The 26,641-nt window shown below is 57.5% G+C and overlaps 1 protein-coding gene across 1 annotated transcript in view; it reads left to right on the top strand.

The window, feature by feature from the left end:
- CACNG4 (calcium voltage-gated channel auxiliary subunit gamma 4) overlaps nucleotides 1–12,807 on the top strand; it is a 54,202-nt gene extending 41,395 nt beyond the window's left edge. The window contains exons 2-4 of the mRNA XM_065897295.1: nucleotides 3,387–3,470; nucleotides 8,101–8,241; nucleotides 12,269–12,807. Of these exons, the coding sequence (XP_065753367.1) occupies nucleotides 3,387–3,470; nucleotides 8,101–8,241; nucleotides 12,269–12,807 (764 nt within the window). The remainder of the gene's footprint in view (nucleotides 1–3,386; nucleotides 3,471–8,100; nucleotides 8,242–12,268) is intronic.
- Nucleotides 12,808–26,641: the final 13,834 nt, after the last annotated feature.

Here is a 26,641-nt window from a genome sequence, read left to right as displayed (position 1 = left end):
CTGTTTCCAAATGAGGTCCCATTCACAGGGACCAGGGGTCAGGACTCCAACATGAGTTTTCTCGGGGGGGGGGTTGCAGGGGGTGTGTGCAGGGGGGACACAGTTTAACCCAAGGCAATGCTTGTTCCTTCAGTCTGTGCACAGGAGCTTGGTGTGGAGAAGGAGTGGAGAGAAGTTAGGAGAGGAGAGGAGGGGCGGGGGGGACGCGGGAGAGCGCGCTGTCAGCACGCTCGGAGCAGAACACCCTGCGGCAGGATCCGTCGTGTGTACACACGGCCCCAAGAAAGGGAAATGTCTCTTCCTATCATAGAGTTGGACTGCGCATCGTTACGCAGCCACTGAAAAGAATGTGTCAGGAAATCTGTTAATATGTTGGGCAGTGTGATCCCTATTTACAGTTTCTATCAAATAGAAACTATCACCCTAAATGCAGAGTGGAGGTTCGCAAAATACATTGGAAGGGCATTTGGAACTAACGTGTCTACATGCAAGCTAGTTTCAGAACCTGCTTTCTTTTCCGATCGAATATGTAAATATGCGGTTTCCTGGCGAAGCATCGTTTTAGTATCATCAGTGGGGCAGCAAAAGCTTCACTGCCCCGGTCCCCGTGCTGTTGCCTTCACTGCCCCGGTCCCCGTGCTGTTGCCTTCACTGCCCCGGTCCCCGTGCTGTTGCCTTCACTGCCCTGGTCCCTGTGCTATTGCCTTCTAAGGCTGTCAGCAACTTTTGGATTAGTATCAACTTATTATTTTTTTTATTAAAAACAAACAAGTTTTTAAAATCTATAGGTATTGACCTGGAGAAGTGTGTATACATTATTACATGAAAAAAGTAGTTTGCAAGGTAAAGTGTGTTGTATTATTCCTTTTGCAAAATAAGGGATATAACCATCCTGGAAACCAGCTTGGCTGTCCCTTATAACAAACACGCAGCTGTCACGTCACCCAGCAATTACTCTCCTGGGCATTTAGCCCAGAGAAATGAAGAGTTAGGTTCATCCCCAAACCTGTTCATAGCAGCGTTATTGGAAATAGCTGGAAACCACAGGTGCAATAGCTGGGCGCAAACCCAGCTGTCATGAGCTGTAGTACATCCGTGCCGTGGAATATCACTCAGCAGTCAAAAGGAGCAAACTATCGATACCACAACTCGGTGAATCTCGAGAGAATTACGCTGAGTGAGAGAGCCAGGCCCGACAGGTCACACGCTGTAAGATTCCATTTATAGAACCTTCTGGAAATGACAAAACTGTGCAAAAGGAGATCATCTTAGTGGTTGCCCTGCGTCGGGGTCAGAGCCTGGGGACCGGGACGAGGTGGGTGTGGCTATGAAAGGGCAACACGAGGGGTCCTCCAGGTGGCAGAATGTCAGGATCCTGGTCGGGATGTTCTCACTGGGGAAACCGGGTGAAAGGTACATGGGATCTCCCTGCAGTGTTTCTCACAACTGCGTGTGAGTCTACAATTACCTCCAAGTAAAAAGATTAATTTTTAAAAACAGGGGGAGCCTCACACCCGTGTACACGTGGGAAGACGCACAGCCGACTGTTGACCCCTGGAAATCAACTCTGAAGACAGATTATTTACTTCTTGTTCAGCCTCTTAATGTTTGACTGTTCCCACAAGCGTGGGGGACTTGGTGATTTTGTTTAGGCCCATAAAGTAGCCCCAAAAGTGTGCAGGGGGAGAGGGAAGGAGGGCAGAGGGCCCTACCTCACCCACCCACGCCTGGAAGATGCTTGCTCGGCATTCCACAAAACTCCTGAATCTGGGGTGCGGCCCCGCGCTGGCCACCCTGACACCGGCCTGCCCTGGGGCTCCTTCCTCTCGCTCACAGGTACTCATGGCTCTCCACCAAAGAGTAAGAGCCACGGAGCAAAGGGTGGGTGATGTCTGGGTCCCAAAGCAGCAAATCTCCCCTGAGCCATCAGCGCAGGCCAAGAATCGTCGAAGTGCCTTTCGGTATCGTCTCACATGACTCTCCTGAGATCCCTAGATGAGGCCTGTGGTTGTCCCCATTCTCCAGAGCAGGAGACTGAGGCAGGTAGCTAAAACGCTCACGCTTGACCCGGCTCAGACGACACTGTGGAAGCGTACCCCACACAAGGCGCCACCTCTGACACGTTCAGACTGTCCCCCACTGTCCCTGACCAAACCCAGCCTGCCCAGCAGTGGCCTGGAGACCAGCCCCTGAGCTCTCTGAAGGCAGCAGCTCATGGGCCTAGCTGAGGGGAGGCTGGGGGGCAGCTGACTGGTAAATGGGAGGCGCTGAAGGTGCCCTCAAGCTCGTCGAGGCCCTTCTCCATGGAAAGGACGGGGACGGAGGCTGGCCTGGCGCGGGCCCTGCTGCCTGCACCGTGCGCCCGACCAGGAGGTCTGGCCGGGACGTGGGAGGGTCAGCGAGCCGCTCAGCAGCAGCTGCAAAACGAGAACGGCCTCCAGCTGAAAGCAGGCGGGCCCGTGTGGGGGCCAGGAGGAGCTCCTTGTAGGGCCAGGGGCCCGGCCTGGGCGTGCGGGGGGCTGGCAGGACAGAGCCCGGCACCCTGTGTCCCCCGACCTGCGTCCGCTTCTGCACTGCGCACGCCCACACTGCAGGGGAGCAGGCGCTGGGAGAGCTGGCAGAAGATTCCAGAAGGGAGGGCTGGGCGGTCCTCCTGCCGTCACGAAACTACTCAGGGTGTCCTGCGAAGGCCACTTCTCCGAGCGGGGAGGGAGACCAGGCAGGAGAGGGTCTGGGCCTTTCCGGGAGTTTCTCTTCCTTCTATCACACCGAGTGAAGGGATTACAGTCACGTTGCCGACCGACCGTGTGCAGATTCGGCCTGTAACGTAGGAGGGATTCACCGTAACTGTGTGCTCGAGGGAGGGGAAAACAGACAGACAGACAGACACTGCTGCAGGGAGGTGGGCGGCGGATCTCATCCTGGCCCACAGCCCCTCTCCCTGCACGTGTCCTTCTCACCTCTGGCTGCACTGGACTTCCCACCCTCCCCAGACACACCGCCGGCCCCAGCCCTGCCTCTTCACAGCCCCGCCTCTGCCTGGCTGGCTCCTCCCCCATCCCGCTGGGAAGGTCTTTGTCACCTTTCAAGCCTTGGCTCCGCAGTCCCCTTGGTCCCTGCTGGCCCAGGATGCTTTGCTTGAGGCCTCTTGTCCCTGTGTCCTGGTGCCCCTCCCTCTCGCGGGTGTCCAGACGTGGACCGTAATGACGCGGTCAGCCTGGGGCGCGTCCCCCGCTGGGCGGTTCTTCTCTGTGCCCCACGCCCATCGGAGTGGCCTTTCTGCGCCCTCCACGCCCAGAGCCAGGCACACCCGGCCAGCGAGTCTGGGGAGAAAGGACGTGGAGCCCACGGAACATTTACACCGTTCTTCCCCTCGCTCCCTGCAGGGGTCTATAAAGGGCACTGCTTCCGCATCAACCACTTCCCAGAGGACAACGGTTACGACCACGACAGCTCCGAGTACCTCCTGCGTGAGTGCCGAGGGTCCTTCGCTTCCTCTGTGGGTGGAGCGGGGGCCGGTGGTGGGCAGCCAGCTGCGGGGGAGGAAAGTGGGCCCCGTGGGGGTGGAGGGGGCTGGTCCCCGGGTGCTGCCCTCACTCCCTTTCTGATTCCGAATCGTTAGTTCGGAGGATGGAGTGTCGTTCAAAGTTGCCATGACGTGCTGGGTGTCCTGGGGGAGTTGCTTGGCTGATAGGACCACGCCCGGGTGCGGCCCGGGAAGATGGAGCAGGGTGGGGGAATCCCTGCTTCCCAGGGCCGCTGTCTTCAGAGGAACTGATTGCTGTGTCCGGTCCAGAGGTCAGGACGTAGGTTTGCCAGGGCCCGGCATCCTGGGGGCTGTGCCACCCCAAGCACATGGCCCGGCCAGCCCTGGACCTGCCCACCCTCCCCACCCCCACCCAGCATTCTAGTCTTGAAAAATCAGATTAAGTCACGTGCTGAAACAGCCATTGGGTGCCAGGCAGCCTGTGGGAGAACGTGAGGACAGTGGTGGGACCAGCCTCGGGTATGTGGCCCTGAGTGTCTCCGGCACAGACTGGTAGAGCCCATGAGCTGCCCCTGCCCGGGTCCTGCAGTGGGGCTGGCCCCCGGACTGGAACCCGGAACTCAAAGGACAAACCCCGTCCCACACCCTAAATCCAGATCTCGTCCGAGGGCACCTCCCTGGGAGAAAGGATGGAGCCTCAGCCTGGGGAGGAACCTGGAAATGGAAAAAACGGCACCGTTTTGAAGTCATTTTCCCCTTTTGCATTAGCCAAGACGCAGGCAGAGCTGCTCCCAGCGGCTCCCCTAGGGGCTCAGGCCAGCTTCATTTATGGAGAATCGATACCAGTGTGTCAGAGGGAGCACGCTTCACTCTGCACCTGCTTATGGATCGTTCTTTTCTAAGAGAAAGGATTTTGGTTCTGAGTCATCTAGTGAAATAGAACAGCGTGCGGTTCCCCTGCAGCCTGGGGCAGCGTCAGGCCCGGAACCTGGAATAATGTAGCCAGATCTGCCTCCCATCCCTCCTCCCTCACCTTCTCCCCTTCCTGACGCCTGTACTCTCTGCTTTCTGCGGGCCACCACTGAACCCAGCAAATGATAGTCCATAGGGCCGCCACAGATGGTTGTGCAGGTTGCACACTGCACAACTCAAGGGATGTCATTTGCATAGACTAGCGTATACATTACACTCTGTGAGTTGCATGGTGCGTGGCCTGCACAGCCATCTGGGGCGGCTGCTGGTGAAAGCCAGCCCTGACACAGGACCTCCCCTTGTTTGCCGGCCCAGGGCAGTCAGATGGTCCCTGAGGCTCTGAGGGCAGATTTGCTAACCTGGCCACCTTGGGACTGTGCGGAAGCAGCTCCTGGAGAAACACGCCATTCCCTCCCCACTTCCCACATGAACTTGCCTAAGGTTAATCGGCGTGGGCTCTGCCTCTTTACTCCCTTGCCCTTCCCCTTCATGGTCCCCAGAGTGCTGGGATCTCTTTCTGGATGGGCCTCATGGCACATCAGCCCAGAGGTCAGACGATGCGGCTTCCTGGGGTCCCAGCAGGAAGCAGAGGGGACACTCCGATGGGATGAAGGAAGGGCATTTAGTGGAGGACTAATTACAGAGCTGTGGGCGGGGCTGAGGGAAACTTACAAGGGGCGGTGAACACACCGCGGCTAGCAACAGAAGGACCCCTTACAGCCCTCGGCCTGAACAGGTGGGAGAGGCAGGTATGGACGCTTGCACCAGGGAAGCTGTAAGGACAGGCCTCCCGGCAGGGCTGTGGCCTTTATGACAGAGCGCAGCCACCTTACCTCGTCCTCATTTGCAGGAAGGAAGCCAGGGGAATAACCGTCTCCCCTGCACTCTCCTCCCAAAGCCGGAGTCCAGGGACCCCGATGACCCGGTCCCTGGCGCAGCCTCCCAGGGCCCAGAGCAGGACGGAGAGAGGTGGCCCGAGGGCCGGGAGGGGCACACGGAGCAGGCTCTGCTGTCCTCAACCCACCAGCGCTGCCCCGAGGCAGCCGTCAAAGCTCATCTGGGAAGGAAATGTTTCCTCATTTGTGCACCGTGGGGAGCCAGCGGGGTTCACTCAGGAGCCCAAGGAAGAGAAGGGGTGATGGCTTTGGGGCCTGTGATCTCGGCTGCTGGTGGGGAGGGCAGAGCTGACTCTCCATCAGGGAAGTGGTTTTCACCTCGGGGGCTGCAGAAACAGCGAGAATCGGCCCTGAAATTGAGCCCCAGAGTGCAGGTGCCTGTGAGCTGGGAGCCAGAGGGAGTGGGCAACATTCCAGGACAGAACAAGGCCGCGGTCGCCAAGGCCATCCGGCCTGAGTTTCCCTGATTCCCTGCCGTTTCTCTCTGTTGAGCCCGCTGGCCTCGGGGCTTCCCGTCCCTCTTGCCCTGGGCCTGGTGCCCCTTCTCCAGGCTCCGCATTTCGGGTTGGGCGCATGGTTTCTGTGCTTACCCCAGAGTGCTGGTGTCAGGGCTGCTGAGAGCCCACGGTGAGCCTGAGGGCGAGTGAGGAGGAGATGCCCGCCCTCTGGGCAAAAACACAGATCCTTGCCAGGGCTCGATGTAGCCACAGGGACGTGGGCTGGACATCGGCCCCGCTCTGTGCAAGACCCAGCCTGCACCGCGGTTGGTGCCTGCGCGTCTAGAGCTCCAGGTGAGCCCACGTGGCAAAGGACGGTGCTCACGTGACTTACGCGGGCAGGATGGACGGCTCTGGGCCAGGCCTGAACTCGGAGATGTTAGAGGCTCCAGGCTTCCCTCGCTGCAACCCCTCTGACCCACCTGCAGAACGAGGGTATCGAGGGGGACCCGGTCCCCCTTTGCCGGCCCCGCACGGATCAGAGGCGCATTTCAAAAGCCCACAGGAAACCTCCTCCTGAAACCTGCGGCTGTGAGAAGGCAGAGGGAGAAGGAGGGGGAGGCAGAGAGAAGAGCTTCATTTACTGCCCCAGACAAGCCGCTCTCTGTGCAGCAGGGCACACACTGGCGGGCTTACAAGCAGGGAGACAAACGCTGCCTTCAGAGGCTGAAAGGCCACAAACGAGCTCAGCTGGCTCAGGAGGGGGGGCCTGCCGGTGCCCCCAGCTCACTGTCCCCTGGCGGCCCCCAGGTCCACGGAGCCGGGATTTCTCCTGGGCTGGGAGGCCGAGCTCGGGGTTCTGCTCACGTACCCCTTCCCTTCCTCCCGCCTCCTCTCCCAGCCAGATGCTCAGGGAGGGGGACCCGCATCCCCCAGGGCCCTACAAAGCGCCTGATGTACCTTATTCCGTCAGATTCTCATCACAGCACTTGCAGGTAGTGTGTTCTTTTCTTAAGGCCACTGTAATAAATTACCACAAACTGGGGGGCTTAGAACAGCAGAAAGGTACCCTCACACAGAGTGGAGGCCAGACGTCTTCACTCAGGCGTTGCCAGGGCTGTGCTCCCTCCAAAGCCTCTAGCAGAGAATCTTTCCCGCCTTTTCCAGCTCTGGCAGCCCCGGCATCTTTGTCTTGAGCTGTGTCATCCTTTCCTCCGCCTCCGTCCTCACGTGGCTTCTCCCCACGGGCTCTTCTGCTGTGTCGCTTCCTGTTCATGTTAGGGCGCCTGTCACTAGACTTGGGGCCCAGCGTGATCTAGGACGGTGTCATCTCAAGAGCCTTAACTTACTCACAGCTGCAAGACTTTTCTCCAAACCTGGTCACACTCATAGGTACCAGCAGTTAGAATGTGGACATAGATTTTGGGAGGCCACAATTCAACCCCTACAGGTAGGTATTACTACTCTCCCCAGGCTGTAAAAGAGGGGAGTGAAGTGGTCTGAAGCTAGCTGCCCTGGTTGCCCCGCTGGGCAGTGCACAGCTGCAGATCTAGCTCCGTGGGACCCCGCAGGCCATGGACATGCTCCCCTGTCCAGCCACCCCCTCCTCGGTGACCTCACGAGGTCCGGAGCCTCCCGGGGTGATGACGCTGGTGTTGACGGAGATGGGAGATCAAGGCTGTCACTTAAGGAGTGTGTGCTATGGGCAGGGCCTTTGCTAAATAAGCCTATTAGATGTGCAGAACCCACCCTGGATGTAGGCCTGTTATGAACTGCATCCCACTACTAGGGAAACCCAGTGTTAGGGAGGCCCCACCTTGGCCAAGGCCACACAGCCAGCGTGTCACAAAGCAGGGTACCCGGGCCCGCCGAAGGCAAAGCCCGTGCCCTCGGCCGCCCATCCGGATCCACTCTCCAGCATCCCGGAGGCTTCACGGAGACAATGTCCACGAGCTGTGACGGGCCGTCTGACAGTGTTTTCGTGCCTGTTGCTGTGGCCTCCCTGGTGGCGCTGAGGGGATCTCCGCTGGCAGAAGTGGGGCCCACATCCAGGGAGAGTCTGAGACGAGGGCAGATGTGATTCCAGGCCACGTGGCATCCAGGGGGAGTGACCAGCAGGCCGGGGCCATCACTTGGTGGCCTCCACCCTGCCCGCCCCCCCCAGCTCCCTACCCACCTGGGGTCTCCAGGGCGGGATGGGAATCTTCAAAGTCAGCGGAAGGGCCTTGAGAGCCTCGGGGCCGACGCCCATGGCCGGGCCGGGAGGATGGCCAGCCCCACGGCCCTCTCTGTGTCTCCCGCCGGCCAGGCCTCGTGCGCGCCTCCAGCGCCTTCCCCATCCTCAGCGCCGCCCTCCTGCTGCTCGGCGGGCTCTGCCTTGGCGCCGGGAGACTCCACAGCCGCAAGAACAACATCGTCCTCAGTGCCGGCATCCTCTTTGTGGCTGCAGGTGAGCCGTCCGCTCTGGTCCCCGCTGCACAGAGCCTCGTCTGCGGCGTGCGGTGGGGATGACGGGGGGCAGGTCATAACATCGCCGTGGGTGACGCAGGTCCAAAGTGTGGGGCGCCGGGCAGGGGGTGGGGAGCAGCTGCTTAACAGGTATGGGGTCTCCTTCTGGGCGATGAGAATGTTCTGGAACGAGCAGAGGGGGTGGTTGCACAACACCGTGAACTGAATGCCACTAAATTGTGCGCTTTAAAGGGTTAGTTTTACGTTACGGGAATTTCACCTCAATTAAAAATAAGAATAACTAGTCCAGGTGTGCAGAAGGCCACAGGGGCAGCGCTGGTGCCTTACAAGCCCCTCCTGGGGAGCCTGGCAGAGTTGGGGGTCGGGGCGGGCCTCAGAGGGACGCTCAGAAGCCAAGGCCTGAAGGAGTTGAGCCGGTGAAGACAAGGGGAGACGCACAGGGCCGGCAAGGGGGCAGGAGCCCAGCGTGCCTGGGGCGGAGTGAGCGAGGGGGGCGCGGGGCGGAGCCCCACCTGCCCACCCTGACTGTCCGAGTCTCCCGGCTCCGAGACGGGCAACAGCACCTCTGCGCCCCCCAGAGCTGTGGGTGAGAGCAACCCACTCCCTGCCCAGTGGGTCCGAAATGGCCTAACATGGTCGCTCCTCTGAGCCTAGCCGCGGACGGCGCGCTGCAGGCCGGAGGGGGGTCAGTGCTCACGCCTGGTCCAGGGGAGAATCCAGTGGCCTGAGTCGCTGGAGCTGGGGGCTTGGCGGGGCGTCTGAGGGGCAAAGCTCGGCCAGTGGTGTCCTCAAGACTCCGGGCAGCCCGGCGGGATGGAGATGACGGTGCAGCAGGGCTGGAGCAGCTGACTTCCCAGGCCTCGTTCCAGTAAATCCGCGTGAGAAGTGTCACAGAGCTCCGCCCGCAGCCCTTTCCTGAATTGTCATCAAAGCTCCTTGCACGGTCCTAACGGCGTTCTGGCTTTCAAAGAGCCTTTTTCTCACACCGGACCTGTGAGGCTGAGTGGAGCGAGGGTCCCTGTGCCTGGTCTCTGAACCCTGAATCAGCCCACTGGCACCGTGAGGGTGACAGTGAGGCTCCCAGTCACCGGGCCGGGCTTCCTTCACTGGCCCAGGAAGGGGCCTGCGAGGTGCGTGGCCCACGTAAGTCCCCAGAGGTCATCTCATCCCCATCTCTTCTCATGGCTCCTCTTGGAGAAGGAAGGTGACTGCCGTTTGCATCGCGGAACTGCGGGCCACAGCCACTCAGGGACGGACTCAGAATCTCAGGGCTCCTGGCTGCCATTCTTGCGCTTGTTCTCCCGCCCCACTTCAGTCTTTGTCTCCTTCCAGTGCAGTAAATATATGTGTGTGTGCATCTGTGGGGGATGTATGTGAGTGAGGAGTGTGTGTGTGTGTGTGTGTGTGAGTGTGTGTGCGTGTGAGAGTGTGCGTGACTGTGAGCGTGTGAGTGTGTGTGAGCGTGTGTGTGTGTGAGCGTGTGCTGGAAAGGAGGATCTCCTTAGGAAGAAGCAGGATGCTCCTTCCTGGCCAGGTCCCTGTCCTGTCCCTTCTCCTCACCTTAGTGCAGAACGGGGGCAAGGCAGGAAGACAGGGACACACGCCATTCTCTCTCCTCCAAGCAGGCAGATTGCTCAGGGTGTGGACTTGAACCCTGCTGTGGCGTTTGAATCCTGTCCCCTTTCCTTTCCCGAGGAAGGAAAGAAGACTTCCACTAACACCAGTGCCAATGCTGCACGAGTGCACCCCCATCACCCCAGCTCCTGAGGAGGTGGTCACGTGGCCCAGGCGGTTTCCCTGAAGTCACCCGGCGGCAACGACAGGCTGAGCCCAGGGCTGTCAGCCCCTAAAGCGCGCTGCCCCCTGCACTGCCTGCTCCCCCCGGAGGAACCTTCTCAAAGGCATCTCCAGATGCCCTGGGTCTCCAGAGGGGCTGTGGAGCCCGGGGCGCAGAGACACTCAGCTGAAAGCACAGGTCTAGCCACAGAGGAGAGGACGTGGCCGTGAGGAAACACAATGGCCATGCAGGCAAGCAGGGGCTGTTCGTTGGTCCCCGTTTATTCCCCGGATCAAGGAGCCCTGATCGTGGGCCAAGGCAGCACAGACCCAGAGTCACGAGCAGGGCCCGGCAGTGAGGTGAGACAGGCCGTGAATAATTCTAGGTGGAAAATGATTGGCGCCTCAGGAGAAGTATGGTCTCAAAGCTGGGAGAGTCAGAAGAGGACGCCGGTAACTTCTTTGGGAACGTGGAATCAGTTGGGGTGTGATTTACATTCTTATGGCTTGTGCAGAATAGGGGAAGGAGAGACAAAGCCAGCAGGCAGGGGAGGAGGGGCGGAAGGAAGCAAACCGTGATTGTGAAAACCCGTGTCAGTGGGGGGAGCACAGCGGAAGGGGTGAGGAGTCCAGACCTACAGCTGGATCGCTGAGCCCTTAGCAGGAAATACTCTAACCCATCCACGCTGGGATTGGTGCAGTAGGAAGATGGACAGAGGACCCGGGCAGGGCATAGATGATACGACACATTACGATAAAACACAATAGACTGTAATAGAACTCAAAGCATGCTCTCGGTGTGCTGGGCACAGTGCTTTGTATGCATTAGCTCGTTGAATCCACACACCCACCCAGTGTAGTGCGTGCCACTAGCATTCCCAGTTTGCATGTGAGGACCCTGAGACGTAAGTAATTTGCATAAAGTTCCAGAGATGAGAGTTGGTAGAACCCGGATTCAAACCCAGGCAGCTCGGCTCTGCTCAACCTCACTTATAACGAGAGAAAATCACACAAACACAGTAGTGGGTTTCGCCTCCCAGACTGGCAAATGAATTATAGGCTGATGAGACATTTTGTGCCGCTATGGAGGGTGCTTGAGCTGGGGCTCTGAATTCAAACACAACTACGCACAACTCGAGATCGTGGGACAGAAAAAGGACATTAGTGGAGACCCCAGTGAGATCCGAGGAAAGTCTGGAAGGTAAACGGATAGTAGCACACCAGGTGGGCTTCCTGGTTGTAACAAATGTACATGGTAACATAGGAAGTTAATGGGGGAAAACGGAACGGGGAGTTGGAAAGGGGCTTTCTCTGTACTGACTTCACACCTTTTCAATAAATCTAAAATTACCCCCAAATAAAAGTTTGTTTGTAAATGCACACACCCAGTGAGGCAGCAGGTTCACTTCTAGGAATTCATCACATTTTTACTCACGTGTGTGTGGAATGATGTAGACATAAGGCTGTCTCATAGCCGAGGGCTGGAAGCCACCTGCGTGTCCAGAGCAGAGGCCTGGGTAGATGCCCCTGCGGCGGTGTTGGTGCCATGAGCAGTTAGAAAGACAGAGACAGCTCTTCCTGTCCTGATAGGGAACTGTCTCTCGGGTGGAGACAGTTGAGTGAAAAGGCAAGGGGCCAAAGAGTATTGTGCAAAGAAAAAAATGGAAGAGAGAGAGAGAGAGAGATGGAGGGAGGGAGAGAGACTGGATGTGGATATGAGAAGGATATACGAGAGAAGATAACAGTAGCTGCCTGAGGAGGGGAACTGGGTAGTAAGAGCCTGTGTTTTATTATATACTCACCCAAACTCTGTACTTTATTACCCATTCAAAATCAACTACTTTTACTTAAAATTAGCAACCAGAACAAAGACATACCCACCAAAAAGGGGAGTGGCCACCATCCCCTGCCCCACCCATCTGCCCCCTGCTCCACCAACTGCCTTCTACTCCACCCATCTGCCCCCCCCCCCCCCCGCCCAGCAGCCCCTGCTCCACCCACCTGTCCTCTGCCCGACCCAGCAGCCCCTGCCCCGCCCAGCAGCCCCTGTCCCGCCCACCTGCCCCTGACCCACCCACGTGTCCTCTGCTCTGCCCACCAGCTTCTGCCCCGCCCACCTGCCCCTGCCCCGCCCACCTGCCCTTGCCCAGCTGTGGGTCTAACCTCTCTCTGCCTTTGTTCGCCCCGCCCCCCCACCCCCCCACCCCCCCCCACCCCCGCTTCCCTTTCAGGCCTCAGTAACATCATCGGCATCATCGTCTACATTTCCAGCAACACGGGAGACCCCAGCGACAAGCGCGACGAAGACAAAAAAAACCATTACAACTACGGCTGGTCTTTTTACTTCGGAGCCCTGTCTTTCATTGTGGCTGAGACCGTGGGCGTCCTGGCCGTAAACATTTACATTGAGAAAAACAAAGAGTTGAGATTTAAGACCAAACGGGAGTTCCTTAAGGCTCCCTCCTCATCACCCTACGCCAGGATGCCGAGCTACCGGTACCGGCGGCGGCGCTCGCGGTCCAGCTCCAGGTCCACCGAGGCCTCTCCGTCCAGGGACGCATCTCCAGTGGGGCTGAAGATCGCCGGGGCCATTCCCATGGGTGAGCTGTCCATGTACACGCTGTCCAGGGAGCCCCTCAAGGTGACCACGGCTGCCAGCTACAGCCCCGACCGGGAGGCCAGCTTCCTACAGGCGCACGACTTCTTCCAGCAGGACCTGAAGGGAGGCGTGCATATCAGCGTGCTCAACCGGCGGACCACCCCTGTGTGATCTGCCCCGTCCTCTCAGCACCGGCCTCTCCCCAGATGGGCGGCTTGGACCCCCCAGGGGGCATCTGACCCTTAAGACAGACCAACAACAGACTGAGGCCGAACCCCACCCTCCCGGGTCTCCAGAATGGGTCGCAGGCTGGCTTGAAGCGAAGCTCCGGAGATGGGAATCAGAAGCAAGATGGCTGATTTTATCCCCCAGGAGGGTGTTTTGATGCCCCGGGGTTCCGAAATCTCCCAGGAGGCCCCAGAGCTCTCCTGAGGCTGCACAGCCTTGCCCCACCCGGGAAAACAAAATCAAGCCATTATCTCCTCTTGGAAACACATCTTCTGCCGGAAGAACAGGCTTTCGGGGCCTTCCATCTCTGCCCGGCTTCACCGGGCCCGCAGGGGCCTTCGGATGCTGGGCAGCTGCTTTTGAACCCAAGGTTCTGGTCTGTGGGCCGCAGGCGAAGAAGCCGAAGTTTGCCCCCTTTCCCTCTGTCTGTTTGTCTCTGGCAGTGGCTGCTTGTTGAGACAACACTGATGCTGAGGAGAGAGCCTGTGACCACCTGGTGCTCTGGCCTTTGTGCTGTCCAGGGCCGCTTCCCTCAGCCTGGGGACATCGAGGCCTGCGGAGGAATCCGCGGGGTTTGAGGGCGTCTTTGCTGGCCTGGGTGTGAGGTAAAGGCTCCTCCTCTCTGCTTCTGGAATGTTCTGCCTCACATGGGAAGGGCAGAACTCACTGACTGTACTTGAGAGTCAGGAAGATTCCACGGGTCAGAGGAAGGGTGGCCTCTTACTTTGTCCCCCCACCTCTGCCCACTGGCCTGAGGAGCAGCTCTGCCCCTCCTCGGGGGTCATAGGGACAGACCTTCCCCCCAGGTGTTTGGCAACAAGAGCCTGAACCTTGTGCAAGAAAGGGAGACCCGAGGGTGAGCAGAGGCCAAAAGATCAGAACAACCCCCCGTTTCCGGGGTGGTCACTCATCCTGATTTCTGGCAGAAACGCCAAGAGAGCAGTTACATTCATTCTCTCTTAAAAAGTGGCAGCAGCCCCTGCCCCAAGCCCCGTTACTGTCACTTCTTCTGTTCTCGCCCCGCCCCTGAAAGCACTCAGCGAGGAAGTTTGGATGAAAGGGCCGAGCACCTGGGAAGGGAGGCGGCAGGTTCTAAGCTTGACGTTTTTCCAACCGTTTCTCGCCTCCGGAGGCAAGCAGAGAATGTGGAAGCGTGTCCGGGCTCAGGGGAACAGCTTTCTGGAACACGGAGCTGAGCCTCTTTTATATAAACACGTGCTTTCTGAAGACAGATCCTTTCTTACTTTTTGAGACCTGGTAATCCCTCTGAAGCAGTTGTCTGCGATCCCGGTAGCTGTCGTACTTAGAAGTGACAAGCAAATTCTTACCTCAGCCACCTGCTCGTGGACCCCCTGGGCGGACTTGGCCCCAAGAGTTCAGATCCTCCACCGTCCGCAGAGGGGACCTCCACACGTCCCGCCCCCAGTGGCCGCGTGCCGGGGCCCCTCCGCACTGCTCGAAACCCTTCCCTCCCGTCGAGGTTGGCTTTGTGTGGCTTGTCCAAGCATGTACAGCAGTGAGTGCTGGAGTGTCTGGGCTCGTGGCCTGCCCCTGCCCGCCCTCCCCCTCCCCAGGCCATGACACCATCGCACCAGGCTAGAGGATGGGGGCGGAATCCGGAGACTCATCCCCCAGCAAGGTCACTTCCAAAAACAGGCAGCCTTGTCCTTTCTTCCACGTAAGCCACCTTCCCACCTGCTGCCCTGGAAGTTTCCGTCATTTCGTGGAGAAAGCTGCGTTCCGATGAATCCTACCTCTTGCCCAGTCCCAGGAAGAGAGCGCAGGGCCCACTTTCGGACCAAGAAAGGAGAAAGAAGCGACAGGAGGGACAGAAGAGCAGGGACCGAGCTCCCTCAGCGCCGTGGTCTTCACAGCCTTTCTCCCACCGTTGCCCCAGGTTCTGGTCACCCCCTCCCCGCCTGCCCTCGCTCTGAGACCTGCGCCCACGGGGGCCCCAGGTGGCCTGTGGCCCTCACACTCCCCCGACCCCACGCCCGCTCCATCCTGCCCCTGTGTGTCTCGCCAGTTAAGCCCCTGTGAATCCCGTACCAACTACTGGTTTTGGGTTGTTAGTTCTGTCTTTTTTTTAATTAAATAAAAACATTTTTAAAACGTTCTCTTCTCGATGTGGGAAGGGGGAGGGGGGAGGTCCCTGCAAGTCTTCGTGGGCACTTAGTGTCCTCAGGTGTAGGAGATGCTGGGGACCCTCCAGGAGAAGGGGAGGGGAGAGCGGACCCGGTGCTGGTCAAGTCCAGCTTCTCTGGGTTTTGTCCGGGTCACTGGCCACCTCCCCGGCACCACCAGCTGGCTTTACGCTCCTGGGTGATGCCATGGAGGTGCCTTTTCACAGAGGAGCCAGAAGAGGCACAGGCCACCCCCAGTGTGGGGGAAGCATCTGGGCAGCTGAGCAAGCCAGGCCTGTCTTTAGAGTTTGCAGGGCAGGCGCTGGCTGGACAGAGCTGTAGCCTCAGGGGCGCCAAGCTGCCTGGTGGGTTCCTAAAACTTCCCATAAGCAGCCTCCTTCCCCTCCCAATTCCAAAAAGAATGAGAAGCAGATAGAGGATTCCCGTCCCAGAGTGTGAGCTTCTGTGCCTGGAGGAACTGGACGGGAGAATGCAGCTCCAGCCAGAGGTCAAATGGCACGGAGCCACCCAATCCCAGGTATGGCAGCTGGCTGCGCCCGCTCCCAGCCACCGCACCGGAGGAGAGAAATCAGGGATGGGGAGGGGGACCGGAGAGACCCCTCCGATCAAGATACTGCACAGACCCCCGCCAGTCATGGTGCAACCCTCCAGGCTCACGCTGGCAGGTGGGCACTGGCCATACGTCCACCCACCCCTTGGACAGCCTTCGAGGCTGGATAATCAACAGCCTTCCCTGGTCCCACGGGAGCCGCAGCCCAGGGCACCTTCACATGCAGTGAGTGACGTGTTCCGCTCTCTTTCAGGACCGAGACGGTGAGTTTTCTTCCTGAGAGCCGTGGCCTTCTCTGGTCCTCTTGGAGCCAAGATGCACTGGACTCTCGAGCTTCCTTCAGAAGAACGCTGGTGTCACGGAGGCCTTTCCAGGGCTTTGGGAGCGAGGCTGAGGGCCCAGTGTCCCCACATCCCGGCCCTTGTGGCTGCAGGAACCGGCTTGTCTGAACTTTCAGCCCTGGTTTTTTAACCCCCTTTCTTCCTTCCTGAGACAGGCACCCGGGGAAACTGACGTTCCCAGGGGCGCCGAGCCACCCGGTGCAGGGGCAGGGAACCTCCACCCTGTCCCACCCCCTGACCCCTGCCAAGCTCCGGGCTCACGGCTCTGCCAGCCCAGAGCCACGACACTCGGCGTTGGCACCAGGGGCCAGAACTGGTTATTTTTAGCCCTGAGGAGACTCTGGCTCAGCACACGCTCTGCAGCGGTCCTGGGCGGACTCCCGTGCAGCCTGCATTCAGCGCCACGCTACGGCCTCCGTCCGACGCGGGGCTCACGCGGTCACGCGTTTCAGTTCAACGAAAAACTCTGTCTCCATAACCGGCAGAGTTAGAGCCACGGGAACGACTCGGAAGTGGGTGGTCTAGGGCCCAGGGCCCCCTCCGGCCCTCACTTTACCCTTTACCTGTATCACTCCGCGTAGCCTGATGACGTCGCCAACCAGCCCGAGTGCAGAATGGCTTAGTGCAATGGAAGTCTATTTTTCACTCAGAGAGTCCGATCCATGGGGTGGGTACATTGTGTACAGAATACACACTGTCATTCAGAGGTTCAGAGACCAGCCGTGGAGGCTCTGCCATCCACAACATGGGTGTCTAAGCTTGTCCTTGGCGTTGATATCCAGCGGGCAGACGGAGAAGGGGGACAGCAGGTGGTCTTGTGGGTAGAGGGTGTTGTGAGAGGTTTCAGTGGACCAGGAGGTTGTGACATCCCCTTCTGCGCACATGCCACTGGCCAGAGCTCAGTGACGTCGTCCCACCTGAGAGCCGGGAGACGGGCTGTGTAGTCTAGCCAGGGACGGAAGGAATACAGTTTGGGGCACAGCTGGTCAGTCTCAGCTCCTGGTCTGGGTCTTTGGGCGTCTCCCTCTTTTGCCTCCCCTCCCCGATCATTTTTGGGATTGCCTACTTGAAACTGACCCCTTTGCCTGGGACCGCATCAGCCTCTGTGTGTCCAGAGCCCCTCTTCCAGCTCCAGAGTTGAAGTCGGGCCTCTTCTCTGCTCTGGCTGCCCCATCTGTAAAATGGGTCCATGCTACCTCCTTCCTAGGTTGGAGGAGCAGGCTTGAGCTCAAGCCTTGACGTAAACAAGAATCTCAGGATCACTGGACATCAAGACCAGCAGGAGTGGCAGGTGTCTTAAGAATCATCTCATTCAATGTGCTCATCATAGAAAAGGAATCAAGTCCAAAGAAGGAGGTGAGGGCGATGGAAGGGAAAATAAAAGGAAGGAAGGGAAATTTTTTGAGGATCTTCATAACAAACTCAAAAGGGAGACACCACTAGCCCAGTGGTTCTCAAGTGGGTGTGATTTTACTCCCAGGGGACATTTGCCAATGTCTGGAGACATTTCTGGTTGTCACAGCAGGGGAGGGGATGCTACTGGCTCCTGTGGCTGGAGGCCAGGGCTGCTCAATGCCCTGCAGTGCACAAGACAGCCCTCCCCCACCCCCAAGAATAAGATGGTCCAAACTGTCAATAATTCCCAGGCTGGTTTTACAGTGAGGGGAACCAAGGCACAGAAAGGGTGACGCTCACACAGCGAGTTTTCAGTACTTGCATCTAGGCTGCGGACACATTGGGAAAACTCACGTATTTATTCCCAGTATTTCCTTTCCCTACAACACACTTCAATTTCTGCCTTTCTCCTCTTCGCTTCTGAGCCAACAGTTTTGAAAACAGGAGTTGGGGGGTTGAAGAAGGAACTGGGAAAACGGCCACCTTTCGCTGGGTGAGGGTAGGTGTGCCTTGTCCCAGGGTTTGGGGACAAAATGCTGATGGAATTGAACCAAAGGGCAGTGGTAGAACAAGCCCAGAATCCTGGCCCAGCTGGACACCGGGCCTCACCACCCACTGCCGGCAGCTGCAGCGACGTCGCCAAGAGCCAGAAAGACAGAGGTCAAATCCTCCAGCCGCGCTTGGGCAGCACCGGCCAGTAAGCCAAGCTCCCTCAGAGCCCCAGTTCCCTCCCGGGTCAAATGAGGAGGACAGCGCCTCCCTCCCAGGGCCGCTGGGAGAATGAATTAGACTTTAACTTAAGCAAATATTCATAAATACGCCAGCTCAGGGACTGGCCTTAGAGTGAACTTTCAGGAGCGTCTGTCGACTAACAACACTCGAGGAATTTCCCCAGAAGAATTCTTCTAGAACAGCCCTGGGAGGAGGTGCTCTGAGAGCCGGGCCCGCAGGGTGTCTGTGCCAGCAGCACTTTGGTTGGGGAGAAACCCGTCATTCAGCCGATCCGGACACTGTGTGGTGCCCCCGGGTGGAGGCTCCTGTCCCGGTGGCTTCCCTGGCTGGTGCCCATTCATTTCTGCCCTCGGGGGTCCCCAGACTGTGTGGGGAGAGGTCCTGTTTTAGGTTCCTAGCATGCAGTTGGCAAGAGGAGAGGCCTGGCAGCGAGAAGAAGAAGATGGGGGCCAGGTCTCCCTGCAGGGAGCTCAGGGCCAGCCACGTGATTTCTGCTCCCTGCGCTGGCTCCTAATATAGCACCCCTGGCCGCCCAGCCCTAGAGCTGGGCGGGGGAGGGGAGGAACCAAGGAGAGGGACCGAGGGGACCTTAGGATCCAGAGCGGGAGATGGGGCAGATACACCTGATACGGATATTTTTAAACTTGCAGCTTCCAATGAAACTGCTGGTGCAACCTCAGGAACAGAAGTCTGCGATCAAAGAGGGTGGCCACGCCTCCTCCTCGTGCCCACAGCTTCAGGAAAGGGGGCTTGGAGGGACCTACGTCCTGACCTTTGTGTCTTGATAAGCGTTCTCGGAGATACGTTAACCCCTGTGAGATCTCCAGAGTTCACAAATTAAATAGCAAATAACTAGGTGCTTTTTAAAACAAATAATACTCATGTTTTTCTCATTCTAAGAGTATTACATTTCACCTTTAAAAAAATCTGCAACATACAGAAAAGTTAAAGAAGAAAAAAACAGTACCAGCCCAAATCCCACCACCTAAGGCGTGAGCACAGTTAGGGTTTCACTGCACCCAGATGTATGTGGGGTTAATTCCCTGCCCCTGTTCACTGCTTTTCATTATGAGAATCTTCCCGTGTCTTTAATTTAGATTATTCCTCGAAAACATAATCTTTTTTTTTTTTGCGCGGTACACGGGCCTTCTCACTGTTGTGGCCTCTCCCGTTGCGGAGCACAGGCTCCGGACGCGCAGGCCCAGCGGCCATGGCTCACGGGCCCAGCCGCTCTGCGGCATGTGGGATCTTCCCGGACTGGGGCACGAATCCGTGTCTCCTGCGTCGGCAGGCGGACTCTCAACCACTGTGCCACCAGGGAAGCCCGAAAACATAATCTTTAATGACTGCATGACACAGAGATCCCACCATTTATGTAACAATTGCCGGATCCAGGTCTTTAGATCTTAAACGGTGTCTGGATGAGACCAAAGTTCGGGCATATTCAGGCTGCCTTTGGTTAAGGTCGGGTGACTTCTCTAGAATTCCCTGCCAGTCCAGTGGTTAGGACTCCGTGCTTTTACTGCCAAGGGCCAGCGTTCAACCCCTGGCGGGGGAACTAAGATCCTGCAAGTCGCACAGCCAAAACAAAACAAAACAAAGCAAAATGATCTGGTGACTTCACACGATGAACTTCTGGCCCAGCTTTGTCCTGGCGGCTGGTGAAAAGACCGGGTTCCTTGTCCACCACCAGACACAGTCAAGATCTTGTCTGCGTACACACAGGGGGTCTGGGCTGTGGCGAACATGGCCTTCCTCCTCCACTCCCTGCCAGGAGGCTATCTTCACACTGAGTGCTTCCTGGAAAGCTGGGGCTGCTTCCTTCAATTACAAAACCTTCCAGTCACTGAGTGTATTAGCTAGTAAGGCTATGTAACAAATGACACCAACACTCAGTGCTCTTAAGCAACCATTAAATCCCGTCACAGAATCTTATCTCTGCTTGACAGAGGCAGGGTCAGGCTGGCTTAGCTCTGCTCCTGTGCCTGGGGCCTCGGCTGGAAGACTCGGTGCCCGATGGTGGGAGCTGGGATCATCTCAGGCCGCTCAGCTCACAGGCCTGGCGGGTGATGCTGGCTGCTGACAAAGACCTTGGCTTCAGTTTTCAGCCTGAATGTCTACACACGAGGCTTCTCACAGCACAGTGGCCAGGCCCAAGGGCGGGTGTCCCCAGAGCAAGAGGGAAAGGTGGGCGTGTCAGAGGTCACAGAGCATCACTCCCGCTCTGCTTGTTGACGGGGAATGGCAGGCTCTGGAGGAACGTACGCGAGCAGGAACGCAGCTGCAGCCATTTGGGAAGTTGCACTCTGGCCGCCTAGTCTCTCCAGGCTTCTCCACGGGCCGACCCTCCCTTCCACCCTCCATCTCCACTGTGTCTTCTGGAACTATCCTCCCGTGACAGATGAACCCTTCTTCTCCCCCAAGGACTCTCCTTTCCCCTGCCCTCCTGCTGGGCTTCCCTGCCAGGGTCCCAGTGTAACACTCAGGCTGCCCAGCCCCATCCTCAGTCCCAAGAGGTGTGGAACTGGAAAGGGAGAAGGGAGATCTAAGGGACCTTAGGATCCAGAGGAAGCTGGGGGGCAGATACACCTGATTCAGACACTTTTAAACTTGCAGGTCCCAACAAGACTGCCGATGCAACCTCAGGAACAGAAGTCTGCGATCAGAGGAGGTTATGAGCTCACGTCCCTGGACTTCTAATTGCAGGAGAGGAGAGTGGAGGGATGCTGACACCTCCAAACTGTCACTCCTCCACCCTCCTGGGGAAAAGCCTTCTCAGAGGGCCTGGGTAGACCACCGCGAACCCTTTCTCACCACTGTCATCTCCTGAACACTCTCCTGGCTGCCTCCTCACGTCATCAGAGGCTTCAGCTCTGCCACAAAGCCCTCCTCTACACCCCAAGTCCTGCCACATCAACGTCCACGGGGCCAACACTCCGACCCCTGGCCTCTCAGCTCTCCGGCCTGCTCACCTCCAGGGACCACCTGACCTTCTTGTGTCCACTCACCTTCATTCCCAGCCTGGATCTCACCATCTCCCCTGACTGTCCCCCCTGCCAGATCATCAGGGCGCCCATCCTCCTCTGACCACAGCTTCCAATGCACCCAGTTCCTTTTCCCATCCCCCCACTATACCTGCTTTGCAACCTCGTCAAGCCCTTCAGGGTCTCGACCTCTCCATTTTCTCCCAACACGGTGACATTTCCAGGTTGCAGGGCGACCCTAACCATGACCTAACCAATCCTAACCAGACCTGACAAATCATCCTTTAAACCCACCCTTGCCCTCAGTTCCCTCGGCCTCTTCCTTCTAGTTTTTCCCCCTGGAAGAGCCCCAGCCCTCCTTCAGTGTCACCTCCCACCTTCTCCATCTCTGCACCTGAGCTGCAAGGCGATGATGCCAGAAAAAAATCAAGGAAATCATACATCAGTGTGTGTGGCGCACAGAATAGTGGCCCCCAAAGATGTCCGAGTCCGAATCCCCGGAACCCGCGACGATGTCACCTTACGTGGCAAAAGGGACTCTGCAGATGTGACTGAATTACGGATCTTGAGACAGGTAGATTGTCCTGGATTATCTGGGTGGATCCCACATGATCACAAGGGTCCATTTAAGGGAAAGAGGGATGCAGGAGAGTCAGAGAAGGGGATATGATGATGGAAGCAGAGGCTGAGCGATGGGATCTCTGAGTTTGCAGACGGGAGAAGTCTGGGCCCCTGGACAGAGGCAGAGACCGTCCTTGGCTCACAGGTTAGAACTGGGGACGGCAGGCCTGAGGCAACAGAAGGTCCACGCTGAACCTTGCAGGGAGGGAGATGAAGCTGCGAAAAGAGGTTGAGACAACAGGGTGGTGCCTTGTTTCATGGTCTTTTAAGACATACACCCAAGGCCATTTCTCAGCCTAACGAAGCCTGAGCTCAGAATCAGACCAACATGTTTCTGAAGAGGGTCCCCCACCCAGGCGTGCCCTGGTCCCGGCTCCAGATGAGGCCCGCTTCTGAGAAGTGTTTTCCTTCCCTCAATTATGTCGGCTCCTTCTTGGAAAAAGAGCAGTCTTTTGGGACAAATGGTTCATCTGGACGAGTGAAGTGCAGACAACTCCCGGTGAGCTGAGCGTGGCATCTCTACTCTGAAGAATTCCTGTAGAAAATATCGGAGCTTCCTCACGCGCTTGGTCACAGAGGTGGCAATGGTGCCCTCCTGGGCTGCCCCTCAGCACCCGGAAACACATTAGCCTCTGGTCCAAGCTGTACTGGGTTAGCCCGAGCTGCCATTTCTTATGCCCCTGTGGCCATGAAAATGTCCTTTGGCTCATCTAGTGGAGTCAGTTATCTGAGCTTCTGTCCCCTTCCTTCAGCCCATCTGTCCATCCATCCATCCGTCATTCAACAAACCTTTATGAAGGTCCAACCCTGGGCTCAAATCCAGGGGGTTCTCTGAGGGAACGCAGAATGAGTACATAATAGAGTCTCCAGAAGCTTACAGTCCATCAGACAAAGCTGGTCCATCTGTAGTCTATAAGCACCAATCGTAGCAATAACCAAGCTGGACAAATTGCTACTATATCAGTCAGCTCAGGCTGCCATGACAGAACGCCACAGACGGGGTGCCTTAAAGAACAAAATGTGTTTTCTCACAGCTCTGGAGGATGGAAGCCCTAGATCATGGTGCCAGCACGGTTGGGCTCTGGTGAGAGCCCTCTTCTGGGCATTTTTTGCCTTCTCGCTAAGTCCTTCTGTGGCAGAGGAGAAGAAAAAGCAAGTCCTCTGGCGTCTGTCCTTATAATCCGTCACGAGCGCCCCGCCCTCGTGACCTCATCAGAACCTAAGTACCTCCCAAAGGTCCCACCTCCCAGTACCATCAGGCTGGGGTTTGGGCTTCAACGTATGCATTTAAGGGGGACCTAATTCAGTGCACAGCATCAACCGCGGGCTGAGCTGGTGAAGTGCATTATCTCAGATCTAGAGGAAAAGGCGTTTAGAGGTTAACTGGCTGAAAGCCACTCAGCTGGAGGCTGGCAGAGCAGGGCTCCGACCGTGCAGCTGGCTGGCTCCCGCACCGACAGGCCAGTCCCCGGGAAATACCCTACCCGGGCCTTAGTGGAGGACGCCGGCGTGGCCCAGCTCGGGCCTCCACGGAGCTGCCCCCCCACCCGGGCCCGGCGAGGCCCGGGGAGCAGGGCAGACAGCCTGGCAGTGCCTGCAACCCCTGGGGCTGCCGACCTTGAGCTAGACTGACACAAAGCCTACTCCAAAAGGAAGAGGGCATCCATCTTTCATGCTTGTGCTGCTGGGCTGAGGGTCAGGACCCCTGCATGTGGCACAAACCTGCCCCACACCGAGGCCCGGAGCGGCCTGGCTTCTTGGAGGGGCCTGCGGTGCTGCTGTGGCCAAGGCTGAGTGCGCCCGCGGGCCAGGCCCCCTGAGGGCGCTCTCGGAGACCTCGGGGGGCTCCCGGCGCTGGTAAGCTTAGGGTACCATCCCCACCACACCAGGAAATGTGCTTCTTCCTAGATGGTCAGTCCTGAAACACCGGCATCTACACCTGCTGCTTGGCTGGGGTGCCTGACACACCGTGGGTCTGCATCAGGCTACCCAGCGCCCCCTGAGACCCCGGCCGGCTAGGCCCTGAAGCCGGGCCCGCAGGGGCAATGTGAGGGGCCTGAGGCTGCGTGTCACATCCCAGCTTCCAGGAGTGCTCTCGGGGGGGCCAGCTGCCTGAAGACACACAGGCACTCTCTGAGCTGAAGCAAGCCGTGACAGATGTCGGCAAGTCACCGGGTTGTGATGGGTTGGGGGGGATGCAGACAGGGAGAGGAGGGGGGCAGAGATGAGGAAGGTTCAGAGAGACGCTGTCGGGAGATTATAACTTGGATGAGGGGCTGGTGTGTGATGTGGAGTTTCAGGCCAGTCTGTGGCTGGAGCCCCGAGGTCTCTGCCCTGTGCTTGTTCATGGGGGTCCTGGTTTGTGACGTCCTGTCTCTAGGCCACAGGTTCCTTAATCAGTCACACGGGGTTCAGGACACGCTGCCCCAAGATATGGTACCTTGGCACACTGCACATTTAAACTGAAGGAAGTTGAGAAACGGCAGGTACAGGAAGGCCTCTGTGACCCTCCTCTGAGGCAGGTCATGAGACACTCACATTGGAGGTGCTCGCCCTTACACCCAGAAGAAAGGAGCAAACGTCCCACAAATGTAGAGGGGCATCTGAACAAACAGACCTTGCTTTTCCCCCCCACGAGTTTTGTGCCCTTCGCTCAATCCATTTGTCCTGTTGTATGTCCCACTCTTTTTTTAAAAAGCATTTATTTATTTACTTACTTATTTATTTATGGCTGTGTTGGGTCTTAGTTGCGGTGTGCGGGCTCCAGGGCGTGTGGGCTCTAGTTATGGCGCTGGCTTAGCTGCCCCGCGGCATGTGGGATCTTAATTCTCCGACCAGGGATCAAACCCCCATTGGAAGGCAGATTCTTTACCGCTGGACCACCAGGGAAGTCCCTGTACCCACTCTTCATCACACACAGCACGCATTAAAACGCTCAGGTTTAAATTGTGAACAGGGTTTCTCTCTGGACGAGGAAAGGGGTATTACAGACAAGGAATACAAAAACAACAAGTATCACTTTTCTTCTCCATATACATGTATGTGGTTGCATTTTAATAATGAACATGTTTTCATTCAGGGAAAAAAATTAAATTATTACAATAAATACCCTACTCAAAAAATAAAAAGGTCCAAGTTTAACAGTTTCTTTAGGTCTTCACGTTTTACGAAGACTCCTGTGCCACATAAAACTTACATCAGGGCTTCCCGGGTGGTACAGGGGTTAAGAGTCCGCCCGCCAGTGCAGGGGACGCGGGTTCGAGCCCTGGTCCAGGAAGATCCCACATGCTGCGGAGCGGCTGGGCCCATGCGCCACAACTACTGAGCCCACGAGCCAAAACAACTGAAGCCCGCGCGCCTAGAGCCCGTGCTCCGCAGCAAGAGAAGCCACCGCAATGAGAAGCCCGCGCGCCGCAATGAAGACTAGCCCCCGCTCGCCGCAACTAGAGAAAGCCCGTGCACAGCAACGAAGACCCAACACAGCCAAAAATAAATTAATTAATTTTTAAAAACCCATTAATTTGCATGCTTTACTCTTGTCAATTTGTCTTTCGTTAGGGTAGAGGACAAAGATGTTTTTCCTCCCCTGCAGTCAGAACAGATCTCGAAAGTTCCTCCCAGCTCCAACCACTGGTTAAGAGTTTGGGCTCTGGGTTCTGAAACCTGGCTTCACCATTTACCTGCTGTGTGACCTTGGACAAGTTACTTCACGTCTCTGAGCGTCTGGGTCCTTATCTGTAAAATGGGAGTGATAGTTGTGTTTACCTCATGGACTGGTGTGAAGATTAACTGCAGTGGTATATGGAAAGGCTTAGCGGAGCGCCTCGTAGGTAGTAAGCACTCACTGAGGCTGAGCTCTCACTATGATCAGCATTGTTATTAACAGTCTGCAACCTCGCGGCTGGACCCCTGAATGCTTCTCCTCACACAGGCAGTCTTTCTGTAAGCTGTGTCAACTAGAGGCCAGGATTTTAGAGGTCAAACCCCTGCCCAGCTCAGGGGTTTCTTCCTGGCCATGCATCAGCTTCTTGGACACACCCCAAAAGAGGCCCCTGGTGACTTGAGAACGGAGATGCAGAAGCCCGGGAGGCATGTAGGGGCTCCAGCCTGGAGTGCCGGCCCTGAGGTGAAGCGGGCACGGGTAGGCGGTCCCCAAACCCCATGTGTCCTCTGGGCCACACGCCCCTTAGCCTCTTAAGAGTCACCTGTCAATCGACCTACTTCTGCTCTTCCTACTTAAGTATACTTATTTTCTAAAGGACAATGTAACTGGAAAATCTTTATTACCTGCCATTAATAGAAGGTAAAAACTAAAAGGGTACAGTGGCAACAGCACCACAGTCAAATCCAGCTGGGTTTTTTGTCCTCTCGAGGCTAGTCTTGGATTTGCAAGCATCAGAAAGGGGTTAAAGACTTACTAACCCCAGACAGCTTTTCTTCTAGACCTCACTGCGGGGATGGAAACAGAATTGATAAGGAAATAGTGTGGGATGATGCGAGGCTCAGGAACCACCGGAGATCCTCCTGCCATTTGGGGTATGGTGGGGTTCAGGGCTGGAGCGCTCGCCAGGGCAGTGGGCTCCAGAGGCCCCAAGCAGGGCATCCCCGACGTGTCCCTCGGCAGGCTCCCCCCAGAACCCCGGGACGAGGACCCATTCACCCCCCGCCCCCCGGTGACCGGCCCGCCCGGTGCAAGGACAGAGGCTACACAGTCTGCGTCCCCCGGGGTCCTTCCGGCCCCAGAAGGAAGATGCTCGCACAGCCGGCCCCGGCTGCCTGCCCCTCGCCCCTCCCAGCTCAGGTCCCCCGAGGAGAGCGTCTGCAGTCACATCAGCGCCGGCTGTCCTCGCCCCCCCAAACCCCCACCCCACCCCCACAGCGTGCTTCTGGCTCCAGGAGCGAAGACGGCCCTGAAACCCGAGGAGCAGCCGTCCTCGGCGAGGCGCCGGGATGGGCATTAATAGAAGCTTCCGCAGGCCGCTGACACGTCTGGGCAGCTGCTCAGCCCGG

This window comes from Phocoena phocoena, chromosome 19 (genome assembly GCF_963924675.1).
Source record: "Phocoena phocoena chromosome 19, mPhoPho1.1, whole genome shotgun sequence".
Taxonomy (NCBI): Eukaryota; Metazoa; Chordata; class Mammalia; order Artiodactyla; family Phocoenidae; genus Phocoena; species Phocoena phocoena.
Note: the sequence above shows the minus strand (reverse complement) of the source record. Positions and strands in the feature narration are given on the sequence as shown.